The 26,744-nt window shown below is 40.5% G+C and overlaps 1 protein-coding gene across 11 annotated transcripts in view; it reads right to left on the reverse strand.

The window, feature by feature from the left end:
* Positions 1-139: 139 nt before the first annotated feature.
* Positions 140-26,744, reverse strand: part of LOC137185795 (rap1 GTPase-activating protein 2-like) — a 79,988-nt gene continuing 53,383 nt past the window's right edge. For 2 of the 11 annotated variants that reach the window (XM_067594166.1, XM_067594171.1), the window contains exons 3-20: positions 18,747-18,831; positions 12,874-12,909; positions 9,331-9,363; positions 8,900-9,121; positions 8,671-8,774; positions 7,840-7,918; positions 7,254-7,307; positions 6,435-6,518; positions 6,201-6,301; positions 5,541-5,670; positions 5,032-5,187; positions 4,519-4,590; positions 2,989-3,075; positions 2,719-2,859; positions 1,367-1,516; positions 1,022-1,131; positions 797-898; positions 146-604 (exon numbers count right to left, since the gene is read on the reverse strand). In XM_067594166.1, the coding sequence (XP_067450267.1) occupies positions 289-604; positions 797-898; positions 1,022-1,131; positions 1,367-1,516; positions 2,719-2,859; positions 2,989-3,075; positions 4,519-4,590; positions 5,032-5,187; positions 5,541-5,670; positions 6,201-6,301; positions 6,435-6,518; positions 7,254-7,307; positions 7,840-7,918; positions 8,671-8,774; positions 8,900-9,121; positions 9,331-9,363; positions 12,874-12,909; positions 18,747-18,831 (2,062 nt within the window). In that variant the 3' untranslated portion in view covers positions 146-288. Of the gene's footprint in view, positions 605-796; positions 899-1,021; positions 1,132-1,366; positions 1,517-1,994; positions 2,143-2,718; positions 2,860-2,988; positions 3,076-4,518; positions 4,591-5,031; positions 5,188-5,540; positions 5,671-6,200; positions 6,302-6,434; positions 6,519-7,253; positions 7,308-7,839; positions 7,919-8,670; positions 8,775-8,899; positions 9,122-9,330; positions 9,364-12,873; positions 12,910-13,009; positions 13,091-13,121; positions 17,316-18,746; positions 18,832-26,744 lie in introns of those variants that run through there. The other 9 variants (XM_067594168.1, XM_067594170.1, XM_067594169.1 and 6 more) reach the window with 8 other exon arrangements.

Here is a 26,744-nt window from a genome sequence, read left to right on the forward strand (position 1 = left end):
CTGTAAATACTAAAAAAAAAATCCCAAATTGAATGAGGCTTCAAAGAAGAAAAGCATAAACTGAGGCTTTTCCTAGAATATCAAAGATTTTATTTTTATCTATGTTTTATCAATTTTAACATCACACTCCATCTTTGCAGTCCAATCCCAAGTAAAATGCTGAGAGTAGGAACAATTCGACACATTTCCATTTAATTTCCATTAGATAAAACAAGACTGACAAGCAGTGTCATCTGATACACATCGAGATGAGATGAGCTGTAATCATTATAATCATTCTGCTGACATTCAGCACTCTCTATTAGACAGCTCTTGGTAATTACACACTATTCCCACCGTGATAGCTTTGACACTCTGGTCTAACAACTTCCTCACAGTCCTTGAAGAATGTTTCCCCAACTCAGTAAATGGGACACATTGCTGTTTTATGACACAATTTCTTCTCATTGAGAGTGTTTGAGGCACAGTGTGTGTTGTACTCACTGTCTCTAGTTCTTCCAGCGCTTCTGTTTCTCCCGTGGTGCTGCTGAAGCTGCTGGTGCTGGATGAAGAACGTGAGATGTTCGGTCTGCCGCCGCTGCACTCCTTCAGTTTGATAAACGGCCTGAGGAGGAGAACAGAAGCGAACAGAGATGAAGAGAAGCTGGAAATAAGATTTTATGTAGAAGAATGGGGGAGAAATATTCACTTCCAATGACAATTAAATTTAAAATTACCTTTTGATCACACATCTGATCAAAGACCAACTTTCCTCAATTGGCCTCTAGAGAGTTTAGAAGAGAAATTTATGTCTCACCTCTCTTTGTTGGGGCAGATCTCAGGTGAGCTGGGATTGGATGATGTCTCTGACCTCACTTCCTGGGAAAGTGGGCAGATCTCGGCAAGCTTTTGGTCACTGCTGACAGAAGAAAAACACATTAGTGGTAGCAACACTGTAAAGACTTCCTGGTCTCCTTCTACCTGCATGAAAACACAGACAATGTTGGTGTTTGAAGTGTAAGAGTAAGGCCTAATAACTAACCTGCGTGTGTGTTTGTCTGGGGTTTCTGTGCTGGAGTGGAGACGAGGGAAGAGTCCTGAACGCCGTTTCACTGGACTCTTCAAGGGAGACTTGGCTGACAATGCTGGGGGCTGGAGAAGATGAAGAAGAAGAAAGGATGAAATTTAAACTCTTAATAATTAATTCAGATGAAATTACTGCTCATTTCTGATGGCATGATGCACTGGTTGACAACAAAAGCTCTATCTGCAGGTGTAATTTCCTTTTTTTAACATTTAAAACCATTTTCTAATGACGTTACACGATGTAGTGACCATCATGAATGATGATGCTCTAAATATCCATCTTTCCCTGCCCTCTACTCACAGTGAAAGTGCTCTTTGTGCACTCGCTGGTGCTCTGCGGCAGTCCTCCTCCGCTCAGGCTGGCTGGGACCCCACCTCCTACGCCGGGGCTCCTGTGGCGGTGAGACCCCACCATGGTCTCCATGGAGTGACTCCTGACACGCATGGCTCTCTGGAGGAGAAAGAGGAAACAGGAAATGAGTGGACAAGTGGGAGGAGGAGAGGACAAATGCAGAAGGAAGGAAACATTGGTGGCAGGGATACATAGAAGGACAGAAAGGGGATGGATGTTGAAAGAGCAATATAGAAGCGAGCGGAAAAAGCTCAAATGGGGGATTAATGTTCTTCTTATAGATTATAAATAGGATTATAGATGCTATTGCACAGTACAGCCACCAGAGAGCGTCATTCTCCAAGAAAGTACTGAATGAGGTGGAGCTGATGAATGAATGTGTGTCTAGCAAGCTGCATGATTTTAATGACTTCTATAGTTTGGTTCATTGATAACAAGAATCAGAAAAGCTTATTTAAAAAAAAATTAAAAAATCAAATAAATAAAACACAGTAGCTATAACATCTTGGTCTGTTTTGCTATATGCTGCAGATATGACGTTCTAATTTTTTGAAAGCATAAACACAAAACAACATCATAAAAAATAATGTTTATTATCAAGTGGTAATCCTCAGCTGTATTTACAGTGATGCAGACAGGTAATACACAGCAACTGCCAGGGCAGCAATGAGAACGGCGCCCCCTGGGACTGACTGCAGAAAGTGCAAAATAGCTGTCCATAATGCCTGTGAAAAGTGAGAGCCAAATTGTCATATTAGTCACAGAGTCATCTCACTCACTCACTCTCACACACACACATACACACACACACACACACACACACAGATGGAAATACATATTCTAACGGTCCAATTAACATGAATGAGCCTTTCGTTGTGGACAAAAGAGTGTATATAGACAGTGAGTGATGAGAAGGAAAGAGTGAGGTGAATGGGTGAGAACAAAAGAAAAGGATAAATAATGAAAAGAAGGGGCATTTAAAGGCAAAAGTGTCACATAAATACATGAGTACAGAACATTTGTATCCATTTTTACACACATATAGAGTCAATGCATATGCCTACACACACGTACACACACTTGGAGTATAAGGTCAAAGTATTTAAGCTCAGAGAAAAGCAGCAGCTACAGCGCTACTGATGGTTTAGCACCTGAAGTCATCTTGCAAACCTGTGACATTTAGTTGACCTACAGCAGGCAAACCTCACATTCTGTGCTGTAATAGTGCTCATTAATAATACTGAATAAATGTCACACAGGTGAGAGAAGATGATGCTACTTTTGTCCGAGGTCATGTTCACCTTGAAGGTTTCCAGCAGACCCCCGTGCCCCCCATTCTCCAGCTTGTCCTCCTCTCCCGCCTGGCCCAGACCCAGCGTAGCCTGACTCTGTCTGTGCAGCTCATCGTGGAGGTTGTCCAGCAGTGCAGCTCGCGTTCGCCCCTGGAATGAGTTCACACGCACAAAAGTCACACATGAAAGCATTTGGATAGGGATGATTGTGGAAAAAAGCTGAACAGTGATTGAAGGCACGCTGTGGCGTTTGAGGGCAAGTGTGCATGCGTGCGTCACCTCTAGTTTGGCGAATTTGTCAGATTTGTAGCAGGCGTTTTCGGCATTGATCAGCTTTGTCAGCAAGAAGTCTCGGAACTCAGGACCCTTGAGAGAAGGAGAGAGAGAGAGAGAGAGTTAAATGATGAACAAAAGGGGTGAGGGGCAGGGAAAGGAAAAGGTGACCTTCATCAGCACAGTGCAAATTACAGTATTGAAGCACACTAAAAAAAAAAAAAAAGTGTGATCACAAGTATCAACCTCACTGGTTTAAATTCTCATCTGCCTCAAATCTTCTTTATTTGTGCTTATAAGCTGAAAATCATGTTTCAATAAGTACCTGAATGTTGTACTAAGTCTGGAAGTCAGGTTTTGTTTCTAATGCAGTTTTATGGGATCAATACAGGATCGATTTCCCCTTTGTGACACTATCTGAAATAAGCCAACTCGTTTTAGCTAATGTCACACGGAAAGATGAGGAGGAGAGTTTTTTGGATGTGCAATCAAATGGTAAACCGTGACTTTAAAAGAGCATGTTTTAATACTTGCAACTATAAATACTGTATTGCTAGAGGTGGGACAAAGTCATTGTTTTCAAGTCTTGGCTATGAAGTCTGGAGTCAAGTCCCAAGACAAGACCAACAAGTACCAAGTCAATTCTAAGTCCTAAACTTTTTGTTTTGAGTCCTAAACAAGTCATTATATGCCCCAGAGTAACACTTTAGTTAACAGTATCTAACATTTGCTAAACTAGACTAAAAGAAATAATGAAATTTGTAATTTTTTTCAAATAAACTTTATAATATTTAAAGGAATAGTTCAATAATTTGGGGAATATATTTATTTGCTTTCTGACAGAGAGCTAGATGAGAACCACTCTCATATCTGTCTGTTTCAGCAGACGGTTAGCTTAGCTTTGCAATAAGACAAGAAACAGGGAAACAGCTAACCTGCCTCTGTCCAAAGATAACAAAAAAGAGTAAAATGATAAAATCTAAATTTGCCATTTTAAAGGGATTATGTGCCAAATGATCAATAAACAAGTGGTATCAATCTACTTATCTGCTGTAACTCTCTGCTAGAAAGTGAATGAGCACATTTCCCAGGATGTTGAACTATTCCTTCAAAAGCAAATGATCAGGTGTGTCTTGGTATGTTATCCCTGTAACACAATTGCAATCATTTGTCATGTCTGGGCCAAGTGCATAGTCCAAGTGGTAAGTTATCATCTTCAGTCTCTGTCTGCTGGTCAGCTTTCCTTCCTTCCCTCCTGATTGGTTGCCCTTGGATTGAGACAAAGTATATCCACCCAGCACATCATTTATAACATAATTCTTAATCTTGGGGCTTGGGGAGCATATCAAGCCCAAGTGAAGTCATGAGTCATTGATGTTAAAGTCAAAAAGCAGAGTTATGTAAGATTCGCGTCATGAATCTGAAATAATTCAGATTCATGACTTGAATCTTACACAACTCCAGTTTGACTTGAGTTACTGCTAAAACTCAAAGATGCATTTTTCCCTGTCTTCTTCCCTCAGCTCTTTATCTCACCTTCTTAAAGACAGCTGGGTTTGGAAGAGGGGGTCCAAAAGGAGGCACATCCTCCCTCGCTGTAACAGACACCTGTGCATGTAAAAAACAAACAATAGTCACACGTTATTAACATTTATTATCCAGAGGGTTTCAAGAGGAGATTTCAAGCTGAGAGCATGAGGCGAAATCGGAAGGAAACTTGGGAACACTTTGTCATTGCGAGTGATTCATCATGTACTTTGGTGTGTCTCTGCTTTTCCAGTTATTTATAATTTGTTTCCTGAACCAGTATCCAGCTAACAGGGACAAATATCAGTTTCAAAAACTATTTACAGCTTGTTTGAGCTCAATTATACCAAATATACGGAAATATACACACAAGACAAAAAATCTTATAAATATGTAAAATACAATACAAAAAGCTGCAAGGTTATGAAAACTAACAAGCTATTATGCTATATCTGCAGATTTATTCATTTACAGTTATTACAGAGGAGCAGTGTCATTTCCATACACTGGTCTGGTTTGTACCTTGTATGTTGTGTTCTCTGTACATGGGTTCTCAACCTGCACCAGCACATAAGAATGCAGAAAGTTGGAGGCGATCATATCTGGGACAAACGGTGTGGACTCTTCCTGGAAGACTGCTGCCACGATGTCATTTCCTATGTGCCTTTTCCTCTGGAGCTGAAGAAGCAAACACATTTTTTTTTGTTTCTGTAGCAGAGGAAACTTTTAAAAGAAAAGCACGATGTATAAGTCTTCTATCACACATAAACCATAAAATGCAAAAGGGATTTATTTGTTTCTAAGGAGGATTTTAGCAGCTTCACATCAAATAACTTTCCAGCTTTTGATTGAAGCAGTTTTAGCAACAGTTTATGAAAAAGCTATTTCACAACGAGAACAGCAAGAGACAACATCAGCTACACCTGAGCAGTTCGATATTGGCATTTTTGAGCCAAAGCGTCCTCCTTCAGCAGCTAAATCCACCGCGCCTTCAGTGTAATAATAATAAAGCCAAGATTAAAGCCTCGTACCTGCTGAACGTCTCCCTCGGTGAAGGGAAGCTTGGTTGACACGTGGAACATAATCTCTCTCTGTCTGAAGACAGTGTAGACAGATTCAGAGCCTGTCTGTCCATGGGACACATCCAGCCCACCGCGGAACCTGTCACAATATCAAAGCACGCTGGTCATGTTCACTGTTTGGCCTTCTCCCCTTCAGTAACAAGATAAGGTTTTAATTCATGTAATTTAAATGCATATGTCAGTTTTATCATCCTTCAAATGCCACTCAAAATATTGTGCAGTTTGCCATAATCTATCAGCTACAATTAAAAGACTCAGGTAAGGAAACAGTAACAGTCATGAGTGTAATGCAATAGAAAAAGCCTGCAAGACCACACAATACACATGGCTCTGATTATCTGTCTATGTGGCACTTTCTTTTCTAGGATATGATTCACTAAGCAGTTTATCCCGATTGCACGCTGAAGCCAAAACAGCAGGACAAGTTGCTTGAAGGTTACAGTAATTAAATTGATTGCAATGCACTCCGATGGCATCTTTCTTTTGATCCTTGTGCAGCCTTATTTTAATGGTTATTTTGCTATGAATACTGCCTTCTTTCCTTATGTTTATCCAACTTTACTCTGCTTCTTTTCCCTTATTCATTTGCATTCTACTCCGGTCTCTCACCCTTTAAAATCCTGAAGTTCAATATTGCCACCCAGGATACTGAGAAACTCCTTGAACGCCGGGGTCTCTTCATTGTTCCCAAACAACTCTTCCTCTGACGTCTGAGAGGAAGAGGAGCGGAAAAAAATACAGAACAGGAGAATACAAGGAGCAGAACAGTGTGAAAGATCAGAGGCTGTATTTAAAGGCAGGCTCAATTTTAGATCAATACAGACGATCAATATAATCACTCACCTGTCCAAACTTCTGGTAGACGACTCCAAATTTAAAGGTGTTGTTCACCTCATGCTCGTCATAAGCCACTATCAACTGAGATCCCTGTGCACGAACAAAAACAATTAGTTCTTACTTACTCCCTAACTACTTGCTGTAGTAGTTTGGAAAACATGTTTTCTTCCTAGCCAACATGTCTCCAGGGCAGATTTACTGGGCCTGTGTTACGCAAGGATGACATGCGGGAAACTGTCACAGCCCCCAGCGAGGGCAGTGATCTTGTCGCAGCCTCTTGCAGACTGAGACACAGATGGTTTGTTTCCTTCCCTGAGGCAAGGACTGAAAGCATGCTCCATCACACCCCTCCAGTGGGCTCACAGGAGGAGAAACAGATCCATCGTTTCCATTTTAGAGACTTGTTGTATCATCAATTGTTTTTGAATAATGTACTCGCTGAACAGGGTGGATTTTAGTGAGGTAGGAGGGCTTTATGAGCGGTAAAATGTGAACAGTTATGCACTTTGTTTAGTTAAGGGTAAGAGAGGATTGGTATAAGGACAGGTGGGTGATGCTGGCAGATGTGATGCCCTGTACATGAAGTAAATGGCATTGAACATTTATGAATTTAAAGCAGAAATCATGGACAGCTACTGATGAATATTACTATAAAGTTATTATTAAATGTCGCATTAGTGCTTCATACAGTGTCCCTTTGTGTCTTAACAGAAGGAGATGTAGGTATGAAAAGGTAACTCAGGTCAGCTTGAATGACTATATGTATATCTGGCTACATGAGCCGGGGACAGACTGGTGATGATGAGGTCATGATGTGAGACTCACCCGAGGGTACAGGACTGGGTTGAACTTCAGTCCTGTGGCGTCGTCACACAGCAGCTGTGAGGAAAAGAGACTCACTGAATTTGACAGATACCATAAGAGAGCGATCTCATCATCCATACTGGAAATACAGTATATCCACAGTAAGACTCAAAAGGGATACCACTGAGTTTAAGTAAAAAATATACATTTACAAAGATAACAGAGTTTACTGTTAACATTTTTATTTGCAAGGTAAAAATATATTTCTAGCTACAGATGAGGGAATCTTTGTGCACCTAAATATCTAAAAGTCATTGTAATACTTGGTTTGTAATCAGTAAATATCTCCTCACTGGATCAGTGAATCACACGTCAGGGTAAAAATCATCAAGTGCTGTTTTTTTAATGAGCTGATAAAAGTGTCGGATCAGTCAGCTGCTGAAAAGATATCATCCTCCTTCCGTCTTTCTTTCAATAAAGAGTGAGCCAGCGTGCATGTGACAACCTGGCCTTGCAGCTACTATACACCACATGTTTTCATTCTGCTGTGTGTTTTTAGAGTGTAGAAAAATGCATGTGGCAAGTCTATTTTTGAGCCGTATCTTACCTTTGCAATCTGAGGTACACTGGGCAGCTGGTTGATGCCTGATAAAGAGATCCTATCATGGACTGTTTTGGTCCTCGACCTGCAAGGAGATATAAAGAGAAGCTGTGCTTGAGGGGTTGTTGGGAGATTTGTTCCATCAAATAGATTTCTCAACATTAATGGTTTAGGTAACAGCATTTCTCACAGAGTTAAAAAGAGAAAAAAGACAGCGACTATCGATGGGCAGTTTGATACCAATTGATGTGATACTGTGTTAGTGGCAATTTTCAGAGGAGCAGAATCTATATTACTAGCATTATAAATGTCAAAGAAGAGATTATCCATCACCTGGCCACAATCTTCTCTGCAGCCTCCACAATAACAAAGTGCAAACATAGCATTACTTGATTGTTTTTCTCGCTTGTTAATGAAAATGTCACCAACTGTGATAATGACAGGGAAGCTGTCCATGACAGCACTGCAAATCTGTTCAAACATATCAGAGTCAAACATGACAAAGAGCACACAGAGCTGCAACGATAGAGGAGGGAGGAGGGAGGAATAAGACCCAAACAAAGGCAGCATTCAGGTAGATTGCAAAGCTGCTTTATTATTGTTTATATGAGACTGGTAACGGATCGAAATCCAAAATTTGCAGCCCATCACTAATAGGTAGAAGACAAGAAGAGAGAAAGCAAATGAAGATACCAGGAGAGGAGACAAGCTATAGAGGGAGTTAAACCTTGACTCAGTGAAATGCGGTGTTGATATTTTGTTTCTCACGTCATACCTAAATGCATGAAATTAAGATACTAAGACTATTAGTCTCAGTATGCTGCATGTTCACAATACCTGAGCATGATGCGTAGGAATTCCTGTCCCTCACCCTCCTCGTGTTTCAGAGACATGATGAGGTTGCCTATGCTGCTGCCAGTACAGTAGTAGTTCATGTGTTCCTGGATGAAGCGGAGAGCGAGAGAGATTTTTGGTCAAACACAATAACAGACTCTCCCTGCTACAGACACAGTGAAACTGACCTTAATACACACACACACACACACACACACACACACACACTCACCTTCCCTAGGAAGTGTTTGCGGTATGCGCGGGCTGTGCTGTTACACTCCAGGCGGTAGCTGTGCCCCCCACCGGGACTCATGCCCTCTCCTCCATCTTCCTCCTCACAGAAACTGGACTCTGAGGAGGACGGGGTCCCAGCTGGAGCCTCCACATCCTCAATCCAGTAGCCCCCAAACTGTGGCAGGATTACCTGGGGGTATGGACCACCTTTCTCCAGGACCTTAGATAGGAGGGCAGGAGGAGAGACAAAAATGTGAAGAAAAAAAAAGTATTGTAGCTCTGGGGCACGCACAGTTCTAATGATAAAAGAGCAATGTGCTTCACCTTTAAATGTATTTTCTATTGTTGGAAACACTCCTAGCTAGTGGTTACACATGAGACAGGTGTAAATGTGTGATTTGAGTGTATTATGTGAGGGAGATGACTCACATCTTCTATTCGTGGGTAGGGTATATAGTCATCCTGTAAAAAAAGGGAACACACAACATTAAAAATACACATTTTAACATACAGTGGCTGAAGTTCACTGACTTTCACCACAACGATACAGCTGCAAGCAAAGCCACAAGCACAGGCACACAGGGTGACACAACGTGTTATGCCAAATGAACTCTCAGGTGATGATGCAACAACCTGAAATGCACAGTCATCAGCAAACATCAATGAGGGCATGTCACCCCTTGATGATGTCAGAGCCTTGAGACAATTCTGTTTTGATTCAGTAGCCCCCGGGGTTAAGAGCTGTTACAAGCCTCTAGTTGCTCTGGCATAGCACGGTTCCAGTGTATGACCTCTAAATACTGCTGAGGCCCGTCTGCAGCGCTGAGAGAACAGTGCTATGGACAGCCAGTCATTTATATTCTGCAGCAGCGGGGAGTCAGGATACTGACAGGCAAGAGAGGATCAATTGACAGTTGGAGTTCATTCAACTTATAATCAATCAGATCAGGAGGCTATTGATTTTGTTCTTTAAAAAGCCCTGAGAAAATTTTGAAAAGTGCTCACAAGGGTGTTAAGAATCTCTGAAAGGCTGACAGATGAGACAAGAGCAACCACAGAGGAAATTGGGAGGCATGATGAAGAAGTGATGGAGGAAAACATGCAGAGAAACGACGGACATCATGACACAAACTGATGACATGTGTGTGTGTCTGGTGTCTGGCCACACCTTCCATTTTTTGGTCTCTTCAGCTTTGGGGACCTAATTAGTGTCCGTATGCAGCATGAGGACGGAAAAGCACAAGGGTCAAAAAGCAAGATCTGTTCATTTTTGCGCATCACACACTGTCCTGCCACACAGCACTCTTGTTTTCAGACCTCATCGTCTCTGTTGCCAGATGACAACTGGGTGAGTCATACATGCTAATTCACTTTTCCTACACACACATACACATACACACATACAGGTAATACAGACACTTAGTCATCCTCCCTTTCTCCAGCTTCCAGACATGATAAGTCTTCCTTTTCTCATTTGTTACAGTATTTGGCAGCAGCACTGAGGCTTTTCAGTCTGCAGTGTTTTGTATATACAGTGTATGCAGATATGAAAAAACCAATCTGGTAGACACATAGAAAATTGGCCAATTACAGTACAGGCCCAGTGGAACAGCTTGCGTACATGAACGAGAACAGATGTAAGGAAATAAGCACATGTATGTGGACTTCTAAATAAACACACACACACACACACACACACCATCTAATGCCACCAACCATACCAAAAATCAGGCAACACACACACACACAGGCACATTTCTAGTCTGTAATGGTCTGAGCGCATATTGATGCAGCAGCTGTTACAGTCACAGGGGAGTCATTGTCAACAATACGAGACTGATCACAAAGGCGCCCTTAAGAGGCTTCAATTTTCAGTCATAGAGAGAGAGATGGAGACAAGACAAAGGAAGAGGAAGGGGTGGGTGAAGTTAGGAGAGGAGGGAAAAGAAGAGATGGGGATCAAATAGGTGACCTTCATCAGCACCATCCCGATTACAGTATGGCAGCACCCTTTGAACACGGAGGGATCCAAATGTTATAGGTGGCAGAGCTCAAGAAAGCGGGTCGATGCCAGCTGAGGTGCAGAAAAGACGGATGAGGGGCACAGTTGTGTGTACATGAGGCTCTTTGATCATCAGGCTGCATTGACTGACTTGTCATCTACCTGCTGCCTACACTTTTCAAATAACTATGCTGATGTCTTCAGTCAGCGTGTCCTGCTGCATCTCCCAGCCCCTCTCCCCATAACTTCTGTGCCATCAGAGGGAAAATTATTATTCAAAATTAAAGGATGAGGCCGATGCTTTCTATGTTTTCCTTATTGTCGACTTATCAGATGAAAAGAACAAACCCAACAATGCGTTAGTCCACATCTAGATACTATCTACTAGTGTTTACATTCTTGAACGACACGTGACTACTCCAGTGTTTACTTTAGCCCTGTTTCACACTGGCACCTTTTAGCCCCGTGTTTAGGCGATTTTCAGGGGATAACCACGTAAACTCTAGGCTAAACCTGGCCAGCAAGCACTAGGCTAAAGTCGGAGTTAGCCCACTTTGAAATGTAATGCTGCATATTTATGTTTTTTAACAAGGTAATTGGGACATGTTGCTGATGAACATATTGGCCAAGTTGCAAAATGTTTGCTGACAACGTGTCAACCACAGCATTGTTTTTTCACGGTCATATTAAGGCACCCACAGCACTTGGTTAAGGTTATGGATTGATTGTGATCTTGGTTAAATACTGTAAAAGTCAACAGTGGCTCAAAGCACAAGACATCATGTTTTTACTTAGTTAATGTTTAAACAAAACCACAGTCTACAGACTTTTCTTAACTTTACCAAAGTGGTTTTGTTGTCTAAACCTAAGCAGAGGGGGCACAGGATACAAACCTGGTCTACAGTGTCAAAGTCCTGCAATCTGTACACCTGCCATTCAAACCAACATCCTCCCTATGACTTGCATAACTTTGGCTACGCAGGCAATTCTTGGTAGGAAAAATGTAATGTTGAATTTTGAATTTCCATGGCATTAATATGTTGGTAATAAGAAATATATAACTACCCTTTAAGGGTTTGGTTTAGAGAGGTGGTGAGAGGTTTTTTAGGTAGACTAATGAGCTGTTTTTGTGGGTTGCTACATTAAAACTACTTTCTTTGCTCTTTCCTTTCAGTGCCTGGTGACTTCACACCTACTTGACTGTAAGTCTGCTCAGCTGTGTATAAGAAGGGTCACTCTGTTCTTAAATTATGAATAATTCCAGTGACTAGACCAGCTCACGCATCTTGGAGATCGTGATCGAGATCATCGTGAACCATGAATCCTTTTTCCCCACAAAAAGAACCTCCAAAAAGCCCTTTTCTCTCTCTTTGGATCTTCCTTTGACCGCTTGTTCCCTCGTCGCCTTTTTTTGAATGTGTCTTTCATTTCTAACCCCCCAACCTCCTTTCTCCTCCTCTTCTCCCTTTTTACATCACTATCTGTCCTTAGACTACCCAAAGCTGTGGGGACTTGTGGAGGGCACAAAGTGGCCACATACAGAGAGAGACAGACTTTGTTCAGAAGACAGAAAAAAAATCAATGAATTCCATACAGAGGATGAGAAAATAGTTGTACGCCAGTTCAGTTAATTCCAGTACTACTCTTCTCTTCCCCCAGCATGCCTATTATCCAATCTGAGCAACAGACTGAACCCAGCAGGCTGACCTACTGTACACTGATTAAATCATCAACGTCTGTCTCATCCATGTATATATTAATCCTGGTGGTGGTCAGAGAAAAAGAGAGAGGATAGACGCTATCTCATGAAGTTAATTCATGTTCTATATGGACATGCAGCTACTGCACATTGGCAACTATTGCTCAGACATTAAGTCAGAAAGGTGAGGAGAAACAGAAAGGAGAGAATAGACATTGTGGAATTAGGGAAAGGAATATGTCAGAAGAAAGAAGAAAGAATTGTTTCATACCTGCATTCTCTCCAGCATATCGAAGAACTCTGCAGACTGAAACAGAGACCAAGGAAGAATACAAAATATGTCAAACAGGGTGTAACAATGCTAAACTTTGACTTCCACAGCCTTCAAATCTACTGACAGCAAATACCATTCAGTCCGTGCAACAGCTCAGTCGTCACCCTGAAAGTTGGCTCTAATTTGCAACTCATACAAGTGTTTTGACAACACAAAACCCAGATGTCTGAATTTAAATTTCTTACTTTCTTACATTGGTAACATTAGTGTTGACAGCAGCAGATCTCGCTGACCAGTTTCACTGTGTCTGACACTCTTCCACTGCATAAACATAGCTGTGTCAAGAGGGCAGGGCAGTTGAGATACTTTCCCAACAGCCTCTCACACCCACATGCACACACGCTGATAAGCAACCACTTCCTCAGATAGTAACACACACACACACATAAACACACGCTCACCCGAACACATGCATCCTTAAGTGCGTTCACACATCCTCGTCCCTGAGGTCTCCACCTTGTCACATAAACAAGCTGTGAGGGTGATAATGGTCTGCATGCTTTGTGTCTTGTGCTCAGATTTTGGCGCACGTATGTGATGTGTAATCGCAATCATGTGTGCAGGGTGGGTTTAGGCTATACACACTCACTTAAAAGTCACGTCAATTCAGGCACTAAAATTTAACTTCCTGTTCTAAAAAAAAAAGTCTGGTTTAGAGGAAGAAATTAAGAAAAGCATTCTACAACAGCAGCCCCATGCTTCCTCTTCAGATGGCTTCTACACAGTACACTGCTGTTGAATTACAAAGTCACCAAATTGAAATAAAAACTTAAAAAACATCAACTACTGTATGACCTACTTTAAATGACTTTGACAGCTAGTGCCACTCACACACAATTACAGCAGCGTAGGATGCTGCCCATTCAATACCACCATAAAATACAAAGCAGGAGGAAACCAGGAACTGAATTCCCTACCAATGAACTGTAGCTCTTTAGCTAGGAAGGTCTGCCGCTGGGGGAGTGTTTAACTGGTGTTTTACAGCCGTTTGAATGACTGTATTCCAGTAACAACCTGTACATTACTACATTCTAACAGCACTAATAAAATTAATGTTACTCTCTACGCTAGCTACAGTACTCACAGGTAGTTGAAAATCTATAAATCTATCACTCCCTCTGCCTTGCCGACAGAACCACATACACATACGGAACTTATCAAGGAGTTAATATTAACTAGTTAAAGGTGTTGTAAGCTGATACAGTGCTGTGGCTGGACCTGCGGAGTCAACACCAGAAAGCACAGCTGTCTATATCTGTTAGGTAGCAGCTTTTGCAGTCAACACATGCTCTCTGCCAACTGCACTTTACCATGATGTGTGTGTGTGTAAAAGTAACTGTGAGGGCAACAGGAGAAAGAGAGGAGAGGGGTTAATAGATGTTTTTTTCTCAAAAATAGCTTCAGATCATTCGTTTTTTGGTTTTTTTTCCCCTCATCCTCACAAACTTGTTGACCGTGACAGTTTAGACTGTCTCTCTAACCCAGCAACAACATCTGCATCTCTCATCACCCATGGCAACCCGCTGGGGCTACCACAGACTGCAGGCAGATTAGACCAGCTGCCTGCATGACTGACAGACTCACTGGCTACTAAAATTCACACATATTCATGTAAAGTCATGAACATATTATATATATACACATTGACAGCAATGATGCCATGTCACACACAGGGACAGGAGCCTCCATGTCTCATCATGTTAGCTTCAGGATTAAAGGAATATTTCAGAATGTAACATGAAAAACAGTAATTGAACTGAATTAAGCTACTCCAATTGTTCTGTTGCTTTCTTTTTTAATTTAATTTTTAATCTTTGCCCTTCTGTTTACAGTCAAACTATGACAAACAGACAAGAAATGAGCGCCATCAGCATCATGCTCTTCCTATTATATCCACAAAGTCACTTGCTGTTTCCAGTTCAGTTCTGTTTGCGATATGTTAGAGGCTTGTTCAAAAACAACTGTACCTCAGCCAAAGTTAGCACTGCATCCTATCCTATATCCACAGACTCTTCTCTGCTGCTCACAACACAACTCTTCCTCTGGGTCTAAAAGGCGAAGGGTGGATGAACAGATGGATCTGAGAAAGACAGCCCCACCCTCTCAGCTATCAGATGCAACACCCTTATAGCACTGTTACAGCAGAGCTCTGTCAGATCCATTACAGGTACTAGAACATGGCACACTGGTTGATATTTACGCTGACACACATCGGTATTTGATACTTTAGTCAATACTGTTTTGGCTTTGTCTCTGGGTTATGAAAGATTGTGGTGAAATATGGTACATGTGGGAGTAAATCTGCTATAAATAAGACATGAAAATGTAGACGTTTCAGAGATGCAGAGTCTACAAAAGTGTTTCTACTGTTATGTGAAGTTGTAAAATCTTCCTAAACTAGATGTAACATGTTTTGAAATAAAATTCTAGAGTAGTTGTGTCTGACTACTGAAACTGCCGAATGCTTTTATCTGATCTTGAACCCCTCTAAGTTTAAAATGTTTAATGAATTCTTGATTATATTTTTGATAGCAGGATAGGATGATATCACCTGTAAAACAGGACAATCAATGAATTGAACATCACTGACTTCTAAATGTGTTTGTTCACCTTCAAGCTTTTTCAAACTCAGCATTATGAAAGTTCACCAGACAGCTAGCCCTGATACATCTGTTCATTTCTAATTCTTGTGAAACTTCATTATAAAAACGGAAATGGCATGTAAGTCAGTTAACACACTAATCCAACCCAAACAAGCCCAAACTAATCTGAACACAACATTATACCATATATAAAATTACTCCCAGTATCAGACTACCTGGTTAAATCAAAATGCAGACTTACCTTAACAACAGCAGCTAAAATATGTGAGCCCTCTCTGTCTCTGTCTTCCTCTTATTCTTACCTCCCTTCTCTATTTAGAAAAGGACTTCCCTCTCTTGTGCTTATAATCTCCTTTTTGCCATTTAACGCCTAAAGCTTAAACAGGAAAGTCAAGTCAGGCAGCAAACTAAATCGTTTGTCAGAACAGAACAGGTCATTCCAGTGTGCATGTGTCTCCACAAAACACACACAGATTCTCTAACACTGTCTAAGTTTTGTTTTCTGTCTCAGCTTGACAGTTGACTGTTAACATTATACATAAACACTAAAGTCTAAAACAGAAAGAAATGTGTGACTGAATGTGGCTTTGACAAACACATACACCAGTGACAACTGTGAGAACTGACATCAAGAACTTTTATTTCCTACCCTTGAAATAACTGTATATGTTTAACCACCACCACCTGATCTCTGACCCTAAACACATGTGCTAACCATTTAAAATGGTTCTTTATGTGCTTCACCTTTCTATTCATGAAAGGATGTTCTGTCTGCATATATAAATTCAAGAACATATGCTAAACAGATGCAGAGCACAATAGCTCCTAATGTGCCAGGATGTATGTGTGCCAGGTGCACAAATTCCCTATTTCCATACCAGTGTGTCCGCCCAGAAGACTGTTTATAACCACTGTACAGGAGGGGCAAGGCCAATAACTACGTTGTGTAGCAACAACATGTAGTCTGTGCAATCAAATGCGATTTTTTTTTTTTTTTTTGTATTAATGAGTAATGCATTATCCAGCACAGCTGAGGATGAGATAGCCTGGCATTAGAGCTGTGACTAAATTATGAAATATCATTTTCATTGCATGGATTTTCCCATGGTTCAGCTCTGAGGTTTGAGTTATGTGATTGACACCATGATTACACCAAAACATATTATATTTTTGCTTATGAATCTGCAGGATTTGCAGCTAAGTCAGTGTAGTCTATTACTTAAATGTTTAATTTTTTAGGTTTCAGAATAATCTGTGGTTTGTTCACACATTTTTACAACCTTGTGGATGGATTTGATGTCGACTGTGATTGTAGGAAATTATAAGGTTCATAACTTCTTTACCAGTGTGACACTGATGATGAATATCTGACCATTAGACCACTCTGGCTTACAGCGAAATTGTGGGTTGCCGATTAATAATTACCAGAAATCAACCACACATCAAGAGGAAAATGAATGTTTTCTACTTGAGTTACATTCCTTTCATGTATCGTGGTCTTTTATTTTTCCTGCCACGGCCTGACTATATTTCAATCAATCAGCTCTTTCTGTCGTTCTCACCGTGAGCAAACTTTATCCTTCCCATTCCTGTCCTCCTCTCAGCGCTATCTCCCTCTGTGTTGTCTTCAGCAGATTCAATAATGATGGCTTAGTTCAAGGTGACATACTGCAGAGCGTGGCTCCCTCTCGCAGGAGCCATCATCTGTTTCTTGTATATCACTCTGGTAATCTGCCTCGTTGCAATACATACCTCTCTTTTATCATGCTCGAGGAAAAATGGAAAATATCTTCAGAGATGCCGTGTGAGTAATGAATGTCTGAAAACATCACAACTTACAATCTCGTATAAATGTTTTCTCCATATGTGCAGTGCAATGATATTTCACCATATCAATCAGTGTGAAAAACACCTGAGAAATTTGATCTTCTATAGTCTGACGGATTTAATTGGGACTCATTATTCAGCTTGCTTTTTTTTTTCAATTTGCAGAGTCACAGCTTTGGCTAAACTTTCCTTTGACGACAGTTTGATTGAACTTGGCAATTTCTGGTCAGGATTCCATTAGCTGAAGAATAAAGCATTAAAGTAACCTTTTCCTTCTGTAGTTGGTCATGAATCAGTCTTCACCACACGATAATTCAATTGCATTTCCTTTTTATAACACAACCTTATTTGGCATCAGAGACCGAGCCCGAAGACTCCAAGTCGCAGCAGAGCTACAAGTAAAAGCAGCGTAATGAGAGAATATGACACCTAGTAAGATAAAGACCTTGAGAAATAACTTAGGGGCCTGGGCGGACAATCCCTCCCGCCACACAGAGAAGGAACAATGTCCAAGTTAGTTCTCTAGACTCAGCTAATGTTCATAAAGAATAAAAAGCAGAGTAATGAGTTCAGCAGTCTTGAGAAGAAATTTAAAGTCAAAATTTGAAGTATATTTAGAGTACAGTTCAGTTCCTGCATGAGCTTTGGGCTCTTATTCTCTCTGCTTTCAGCTGCAACCCAAAAAACATCAAGCAGATGAAAAAAAAGTATTACATCACCCAAATCTGAAGTCAGCACAACTGGGAAGAGTGGGGTTCAATTTATACAATGACATCACCATGTTTACTCTCTCTGAGTGCAATATTGGAAATAAATTATGGAGAGTCTTACTTAAATAGAGGTTGCACTAAATTGAATTTGGATAGCCTTGATGACCCTAAGTTTACACACTTTACAAAATGACACAAAACTTAAGTGCCCAACCTGTGGAGCATGTATTTCATTATTCAAATATAGTGTATCTACATAGATATTTAGATGGATATAAATTGAATCTTTAAAATTGTCATTTTATTTAAAAAAAAAAAGGCTGTCAGAGTATAATTTAAGTGTAGAGTGGACGAGAAAATAGTACCATGGATGTTGTGACATTAAACCATACATCAGACATAAATACCTGGCTTTGCTTTCAGTGTAGTTATGTAATATGTCATGTTGTGAACTTTTAGTTCTTGTGACATTTTGTCACTGAACTGCTTTGCTTGCTGAAGCGATTTCTTAATGAGGGTAATCAGAATCAATAGATTTTCTTGTAGGCCTGAAGGTCTAAAGGGCAAAATGAAATGAAAAAGTCAGTAAATCAATGTCTATCTAAAAATATGTGTGTGTACAGATGAACAGCCAACCATATGTGTGCACATGTGTGTGTGTGTCTCCTACCTTCATGCTGGGCGGTGCAGTGCGGGGTGGTGAGGGGGGACATTCTCCCAAAGGGACATTGGAGATGTTCAACAGCTCCTGTTTCCTGGAGAGAAAAAGGACAAAACAAAGAAGAAACAAAGTTGATTTACTGATGGTTATGACCACAAAAGTGTTCCACATTTGATCAAAGGTCACGCATCCTCATTTGTTAATGTAGGACATTTTGGCTGTAATTTGTTTAGGCTGATACACGTCCTGTCCTTTTTTCGCAAAAATTCCCTTGAGTTATACAAGTGCGTGTGTGTTGCTTTGCATATGATATAGTGACCACTTCCTGCTTTTGCATTGGTTTGAACCCTTCAGTCTCATCCCTCGTTGACTGTGTGTAACTGCTGTGGATGTCTCGTTTTTGCAAAATGTGTGTTTCCTCAATTCCTCTTTCAGGAACTAGACCTGAGCAAAAGAGGCAATGAGGGAAATAATGAGAATGATGCAATAATTTTATTTTTATCAACAGTTCCCCTCAAGAAACTAAAATCAACGGTTAACAAGTATTGTCTGTGTAGCCATGGCCTAGTAAGCTCTCAAACACCACTGTTATATATTAAAGACCAACAAAGAAAACCCAAACCATTAAAAACACATAAAAGATATACATTTACAGTATTACATTCATAGATGTAATTTCAAAGGTACTAATTATCAGCCCTAATTTGGTCAGCTATATGTAAAGCTAACTCAACAGCTAAATAACCAGCTAACTGTACAGCTATCAAACTGCTACATGAAAACAGGGCTGGAATTGAACAACTGAACTGCTAAATAAAAAGCTGAAATTAACTGCAAAAACATAACATCAAACAGCAGACAGATCACATCTGGTACTATTCTGGATTTCACTCAAAATATCACCAGTATTATGGCAACAGGTTTGGATCCTATTTTATAATTAGACAGTTCTCAGCAGCAGGTGAGTAGTGAGAATTTATTCACTGTAAGTTTTTTCACTGCTGTTAGTCTGGTAGTTCATATATGTGGTTGGGCTATAACATACTTTAAACAAGGAGTCATACAATTACAATGCAGTCTGTTTCTTTAACTTTTTAATTTTCTACAATCCAGGGTTTCAAACTGAACCAGAGAGCCTGTTAAAAAACATGCAGTGAAGTATTAGGTAGGTCTCCGCTGTTTTAATATGCTCTCTGGAGTCCCGGGGGCTGTCAAGCAGACTTGAAAAGTCATTTGGGGTTAGAATCCTCTTCCCCCTTTTTTTTTTTTTTTACACTTTTTACTTAGAGGCATGAGTGCACACTAATGATGCCAGATGTTAAACGTTTAGCTGTCAGGGTGAGACAGCAGGAGGGTTATTTTGACCCCAGAAATCTATTCTGATCAAATTCAATAGTTTTCTGAAGTAGCAACTTCAGATATGATGATTGGTGATGGACATCTCTCATCCTGAATATATGATCAAAAAATCTAAAAAGTTTATGAGCACATAAAAGATAAAAAAGGGAGCTCAGGTGCAGTAATCTGTCTCCAGCCCTGCTATGGAGCTGCAGAGAGCACTTCAAACCACAGACACCAGTATCCATTTATCATTGCCTCTACTCCAGTAGGGCTTGTTGGTTATAAATTGGCAGTCATTTATAACCTATAGCTTGTTGCTTTACAATATCATGTGAGATCCTTTTGTCCTTGTCCTGCATATAAATGTTGCGTGAAATGTTTAAATTGCAAAAATGAATGTGGTACCGTGTGTGGATTCATTTTGCTATCTGGGTTTCTACCGGAGTGTTAAGCTGTAATTGATCACTTCAGATTTAGTAGATGGAAGAGCAAGCCGAGAGATTTAATTGAGTGTTTATGTGAAATGAATATGCCACTTCTTTCCTTTCATTAGCTGAAACCATAATAGCTTGATCTCTATTCTCTGATGTAGCTATGTCAAGTGGTTGTGAGCAGAAAAGCTTTCAATCAGACACTGTAAAAATGTGAAATATGAGCTTGAGGTAGCGATAGCTTGCTGATGTGGAGCTCTGAATGGTAACAAAAAAAGCTCTGGTATGGCATACATGATGCACCAAATGATGGCTTCATTCTCACTAACAGTTCCTCCCCTCTCTGGTGAATTCAATAAGTAACTATTTTAATCCTTGACTGTTCAAGTCTTAAAATGTCTACTGAGGCACAAAGACTCCCAAACAAAGAAAAAAAAAAAATCACAGCCAAAGCACACTGGAGTCTTCATTAACCACTTCAGACCGAACCTAAACCCTGATTCATTTTTTGGCAAGTTCTTTCCACAGGCTCAGCATTCACACAATGTACCACTGTGTTCCCTTGTCTATGTAATACTGCAGCATGTTAGCTCACAGTGGTCAAGGGTGGACAATGTTGGAATGAGCGTCACACACCAAAACAGACTGAGAGAGTTTACAGTGCTGGATGTTGTTCATTGTTCTTTCTCTTTGTTCTCATCAGCCTGACGTAAAGAGGACAGCGTGTGTTTTCGACCACTGACCTGTGAAAAGCAAAAGCTTGTTCAGACCACTGTCCCTGGGGCGGATCCCCGCTGTGTGTCTCTACATGACGACACCTTTCTTGCTGACTTACACGCTTACTCACACCTGCACACAGAGATGCTTTTTGCAGAGGAAAATTGTGTGTGTGTCCGTGAGAAAGGGAGGGAAAGACGAGGAGCTGCCGTCCTTGCCATCTGGGCTGTCTCTGCGGTGATGAAACAACAGCTACGTCACAGCTACTGACTCCCACCCAGGAAGGGAGGGAGGGAGCAAAGAAACAATTTGGGAAGAATAGGTCATGGAGAAAGTGAGTCGGGGAGGGGAAGTATGGAAAGAGGGCTAAATGAGAATGTGCAGTCTCTACAGGACAATTCACACAAGCCCTTCTGAGTTTGTCCGTCATTTGACCCTCTCATGAAAATGCACTTCTATGTTAATACGTATATCAATCCACACTGACGCAGAGACTTGCAAATGTGACGTAATCATCATAGGCAGTCAGTTTAATAGCACAAATCTCCTGTTGTTTCTATGCTGTGAACTTATTAACTGTAATGAGTAATCATGTTCCCATGTTTTACCATAGTGGGCGGCAGAATTACACCGTTAGTGCCAATAGTGAATAAAATCAATGAATCATTAAATTAAATAACCCTGTTTTCTGCCTGTAGCTATACTCCTCATGGGGCCTATTTGAAAACTATTTTTGGTCAAAGTCAGTGTGGATTGATTGGACTGCTTCATTTGAATGCTTCATTAGTGCTTACATGCCTCTCACATCTAAATTTTGAGGGTGGATATCTGGTAAGGAAAGTGGTTTGCTTAAGAACATCATCAAATGGCATAATATGTAACATTGAGGCAAAGACAAAAAGGTGCAGTGAGGCAGGAGAAGTGGATTCTGGTGAAGGAGAGTGAGGTAAAGGAAAGAATATGGGAAAATAAGAAAAAAGACAAAGAATGCTGAAAGGGGAACCAATGGGAGACAAAGATACAAAGTGGAGTAACACTAGTAGGGTATCGTGTTGTTAGTGTTAAAAACAGTCTTTTTAGCCATGCTGCTAACATCTAGGGATGGCAATGACAGTCGCCAGTCCTGCACTGCGGTCCAGACTATTTATCTCAACATTTTTTGGATGGGTTTCAAAACAACATTTGTGTTCCCCAATCTTAATGATGTGTCCTCTAGCACCACCATAAGGTTCACATCTCTGCTTTTTAGTCAAATGTCTTGACAACTGTGAGATGAATAACCATGAAATTTGGTACAGAAATGCATGTCCCCCTCAGAATTAATTGTAATCACCCTTAACCTTTTATCTAGCGCTATCGTCAGGCCTTTTTTTTACAAGTCCAATACTGCACTTTTTGTGTAGCGCTAATTAGCTAATGTTAGCTTGCTGACTCACTAAACTAAGATGGTGTACATGGTATTCATTAGCATGTTAACATAGTCACTTTGAGCATGTTAGCATGCTGATGTTAGCACTTAGCTCAAAGCACCACTGTGCCTACGTAGAGAAAAAGTGGGCTGTAAACACCACTTCATAAGATGGGCTTTGAGCAATCAATCTGGGCTCTCCTTGATCAGGGGTGACTTTTCTTTGTTTTGTTGATGCCTTCATTGTTGGCTTTGAGGAAGTAAGCAAGCCAGACCGTTAAATGAAATTATAAGGTCAAAGTACATTCAAACCTCTGGCTCCCAGCCGCCACAAACAACGCATGGCAGTAATTTCCCGGTGAGCCAAAGTGCAGCGGCTGCCACACAATTATATTATTTCAGTGCACAGTAAAAAGTGACTGTGTGGAACATGCGGCAGCTGTGCGGGTTTGTCCGACTCTCTGGCTGGGTGCTCTGCCAAGAACAGTGAAGTCACCTCTGAAAAATTCATTCATCCACAACAATAAACATGCTCTTTAAAGGATTTTAGGAAATTGCTGTTGTTGGGTGAATTTCCTCAAATGAATGAACAAAGTGTAACTCTATCACCTGGAGCTAAGATTAAGTGGTTGTAAAGCTGCTGGGCAAAAAATAGGGCAGATCTTGCTCCACATTTACATCCAAACTAGCACAAGATGTACCTTTCTTGTACAGCAGCATGTCTATAATCCTGCTGGCATTTGGCTGGCACTAATTATGGTTGATTCAACAGTAATTACATCTACACAGTCATCATGTTTATCTAATGATGCCGGTAATGTGCGTGTTTGTGTGTGTGAGAGAGAAAGAGCGGGAGAGATTGTAATACATCTCAGTTATTTCATGTATTGATTACACCCCTGAGATAAGGTTAGCGGACACAGAGATAGACAGGAAAAGAGTGATAGAAAGTGTGTGTGTGATGGACAGCGCACATCCCTACATGATGGATGGATCACAGGAAAAGGAGACAGGAAGATGAAAACATGAAATTAGGGGATGGACGGTGCAGAGAGGATAAAAATAAAAAAACGGATGACAGAGACAAAGAGTGAGGAGAGGGTGAACTGAGGGTCGCGGGTATGAAGCCTATATCCCTGGGGCTTACTGCGCACTCCTGTTTCCAGTTGGGCTTCATATTTGTTATGAAACTTGATAAGGAGCCTGATCCTCATGCCGATTGGCCAATTACACAACTGATGGCTTCCCTAATGGAGTTAATAAAACAGTAATTGGAGACAGAGAAAAGGAGAAAGACAACAGCTGAAAAAGATAGAGAGCGTAGAGGGCCGGGAACATAAAAAGACAGCCTGCTGTGGCTAGAAACCATCAGCCCTGACATATATTAAAGCAGACTGAGAATAAAAAATGACATCCCACAGCAGAATCCTGTGCAATATTACATATTGGACATGGCAGTTGCAGCTCTGATAAGCACTTTGAGGGGGTATAAATAGAAGGTATGATGAGTATTGAATGTATTTAATCAATGGTGCTAAAGATTGACTCTTCCAGTTTTTTTTCCAAACTTTAAGCTATGCTAGTTCCATGGTTAAGGTCAGTCCAACCTAAAATATCTAAACAGCTATTAAATGGATTGGTATTAAATTAAAGTAAGACATTTCTGATCTCCAAAGGATGAAACCTACTGACTTTGGTTATCACTGTTTCTCTGGCGCCACAATGAGGTTGACATTTATTGTTTTGCGTGAAATATCTCCACAACAATTTGAAGGATCGCAATGAAATTTAGTACAGACATTCATGTTCCTCTCAGGATTAATTGCAATAAAACTATACATGAGTGCTACATTTGATTTCAATATTCTCTAATTTACTTTCACTGACCGGGATGCTCTTTTGCTGTCACTTTTTTCAGTTTCGCTACTGAATTTGTCATTTTTGTACCACTTGTTTTACTTCTAGACCATTGAGCTGTCCCTCCAAATGTAACTGGCCAATGGGGACACAGCCCTGTAAGACCTGCCTACACAAAAGCTTTATGTCAGAACTGAAAAATTCAGAAGTGAAACTGAAAAGTTCAGCAGTGAAACTGAAAAAAGTGACAGAGAAAGAATATTGTAATCAAGTGTAGCACTCTTGTACAGCTCTATTGTAAGTTTTATACTAAGGTCATTTTTTGGTTTCAATGTTTTTTTATTCACATACAATTTTATTTTTTGTTTGATTTTGGGAGATTTTGTTCAATTATTCAATTGTCATGAAACAAATCTAATCCCATCGATTGTGGAAAACTATAACTAAAGTTCATCTGTTATAATGTAGGATCAATTGAAGGGCTGTTTTCATGTCTTCCAACGCCCTTTAAACAGCAGTTTACATAGTGCTATATATCAGTTGTCAGTGCAAAGTCCACTCCACATGGAAGTAAGAAACCGATGTACTGTATGAGTCAGTCAGCTGTTGAACAGGAGAGCTCAGGCATCCAGGACATGTGCAGATATGTGGAGAGGTCAGAAGAGCAATAATTAGAAGGCAACTGCACTCTAAGTCACAGGCTGTTTCCTGTGGGAACGTCAAGCCTGGCCCTTTCTCTCTTACTGTGATATGAATAGATACGAAGATGACAGCGGACAGGAGATAAGACTGTCCAGCCAGACAACCTGAAACGCTCTCATTATCAATAAGAGGAACAGATGTAGACAGACAGATAGTGAGGGGGTGAGGAGGACCAGGAGAGCAACAGGTCTCTGCTGAGAAGAGCCATCACTGCTTTTATAAATTAATATATGTATTTGTACAAAAAAAAAAATACTGGCCCTTTAACTACAGAGCTGGCATGTAGAAGTAAATAACCTTTTCATTTAGCAGTTCTGACTAAAGATAGACTGGAGCACTGAAAATGGATTTTGTGCATGTGTGAGTTTTGTTGCAGGTGTAAACACATTTCATTTAATTTCTATTTGAACACATGTATGCACAAAGAAAAAACAACTAAACACACACTTCATTATTCACTTCCTTTCATTATCACTTCTTAATGTGACAGCCTGAAAACTATGTACGTGCACATACTGTGTGTGCAAACACACAAAACCTTGAAGTTGCTTGTGTTTTCTCTACCATGTTCATGTTATTTTCTTGCCTTTTTAAGTAAAGAAAATGTACCTTATATCTTGCAATCAGTTAAATAATTAATTATTAACTCACATACAATACATTTTCCATAGTTTGCACACATGAGGGCAAACAAAAGGCAAATCTTTTAAATGTAAGTAATTTCTGATGTGATGTGATGTGATGTGCTGTTGCCTTTTGATCTCAAAAAGACTGCCTGTGTTGAATCTTAAACTCAAATAAACCTACAGAATTTCTGACGAAAGTTTCATCACTTAATCTTCCTAGCCTGCAGGCCCTCTAACATTTATGTCACCCACACAGCTCGAAAGACTCAATCTGTGCCTCTGTCAAACTGAGTACGTAGGGAATAAAAGTATGAATCAGCTTGCAGGATTGTCTGGGCTACAGCCATCCTCCTCTCTCTGTAATCCTTCATCTTTTCCAATTCTTCTCAATTTCTTCCTATTTGTCTCTTTCAACCTGTCATCTTGGTTCACTTTATCGCCTTCCTTCTCTGCCAACGTCCTCCCCCGTCCTCTCCTCTCCTCGCTCAATTATTTCTGTAATTAATCCAAGTGTTAGACTGCACCGACACCAGTGAAAGGCCTCGCCCTCTCCAGGCACACATCTGACACACACAGTCCCGCCCAAGGAAACTATGAGTATGTGTGTCATTCAGTTCCTCCCAAAGAAACCAGGTTAATTATACTCTAAAAAGTTTGTTACCCCAGATGATACTCCAATAGCTCACTGTAACATTTAACTGTGCCCTGTGAAACACTCACCAAGAACTGCAGCCAAATTATTGACTTAAACACTGACTTGAAAGATCACAAACGGGCTTCTCTGACACTCACACGCACAGGACATCTGTGACACTGAATTTACATCCAAACACCAAAGGGAAATACAACAAGCTGGTAAAAGGTTATGAACTGCAGCTTTTGTCTTAGCTTTGAAATGTCAGTGTTGTTTTCTGTCTGGCTGCCA

The sequence above is a fragment of the Thunnus thynnus genome, chromosome 7, assembly GCF_963924715.1.
Source record: "Thunnus thynnus chromosome 7, fThuThy2.1, whole genome shotgun sequence".
Taxonomy (NCBI): domain Eukaryota; kingdom Metazoa; phylum Chordata; class Actinopteri; order Scombriformes; family Scombridae; genus Thunnus; species Thunnus thynnus.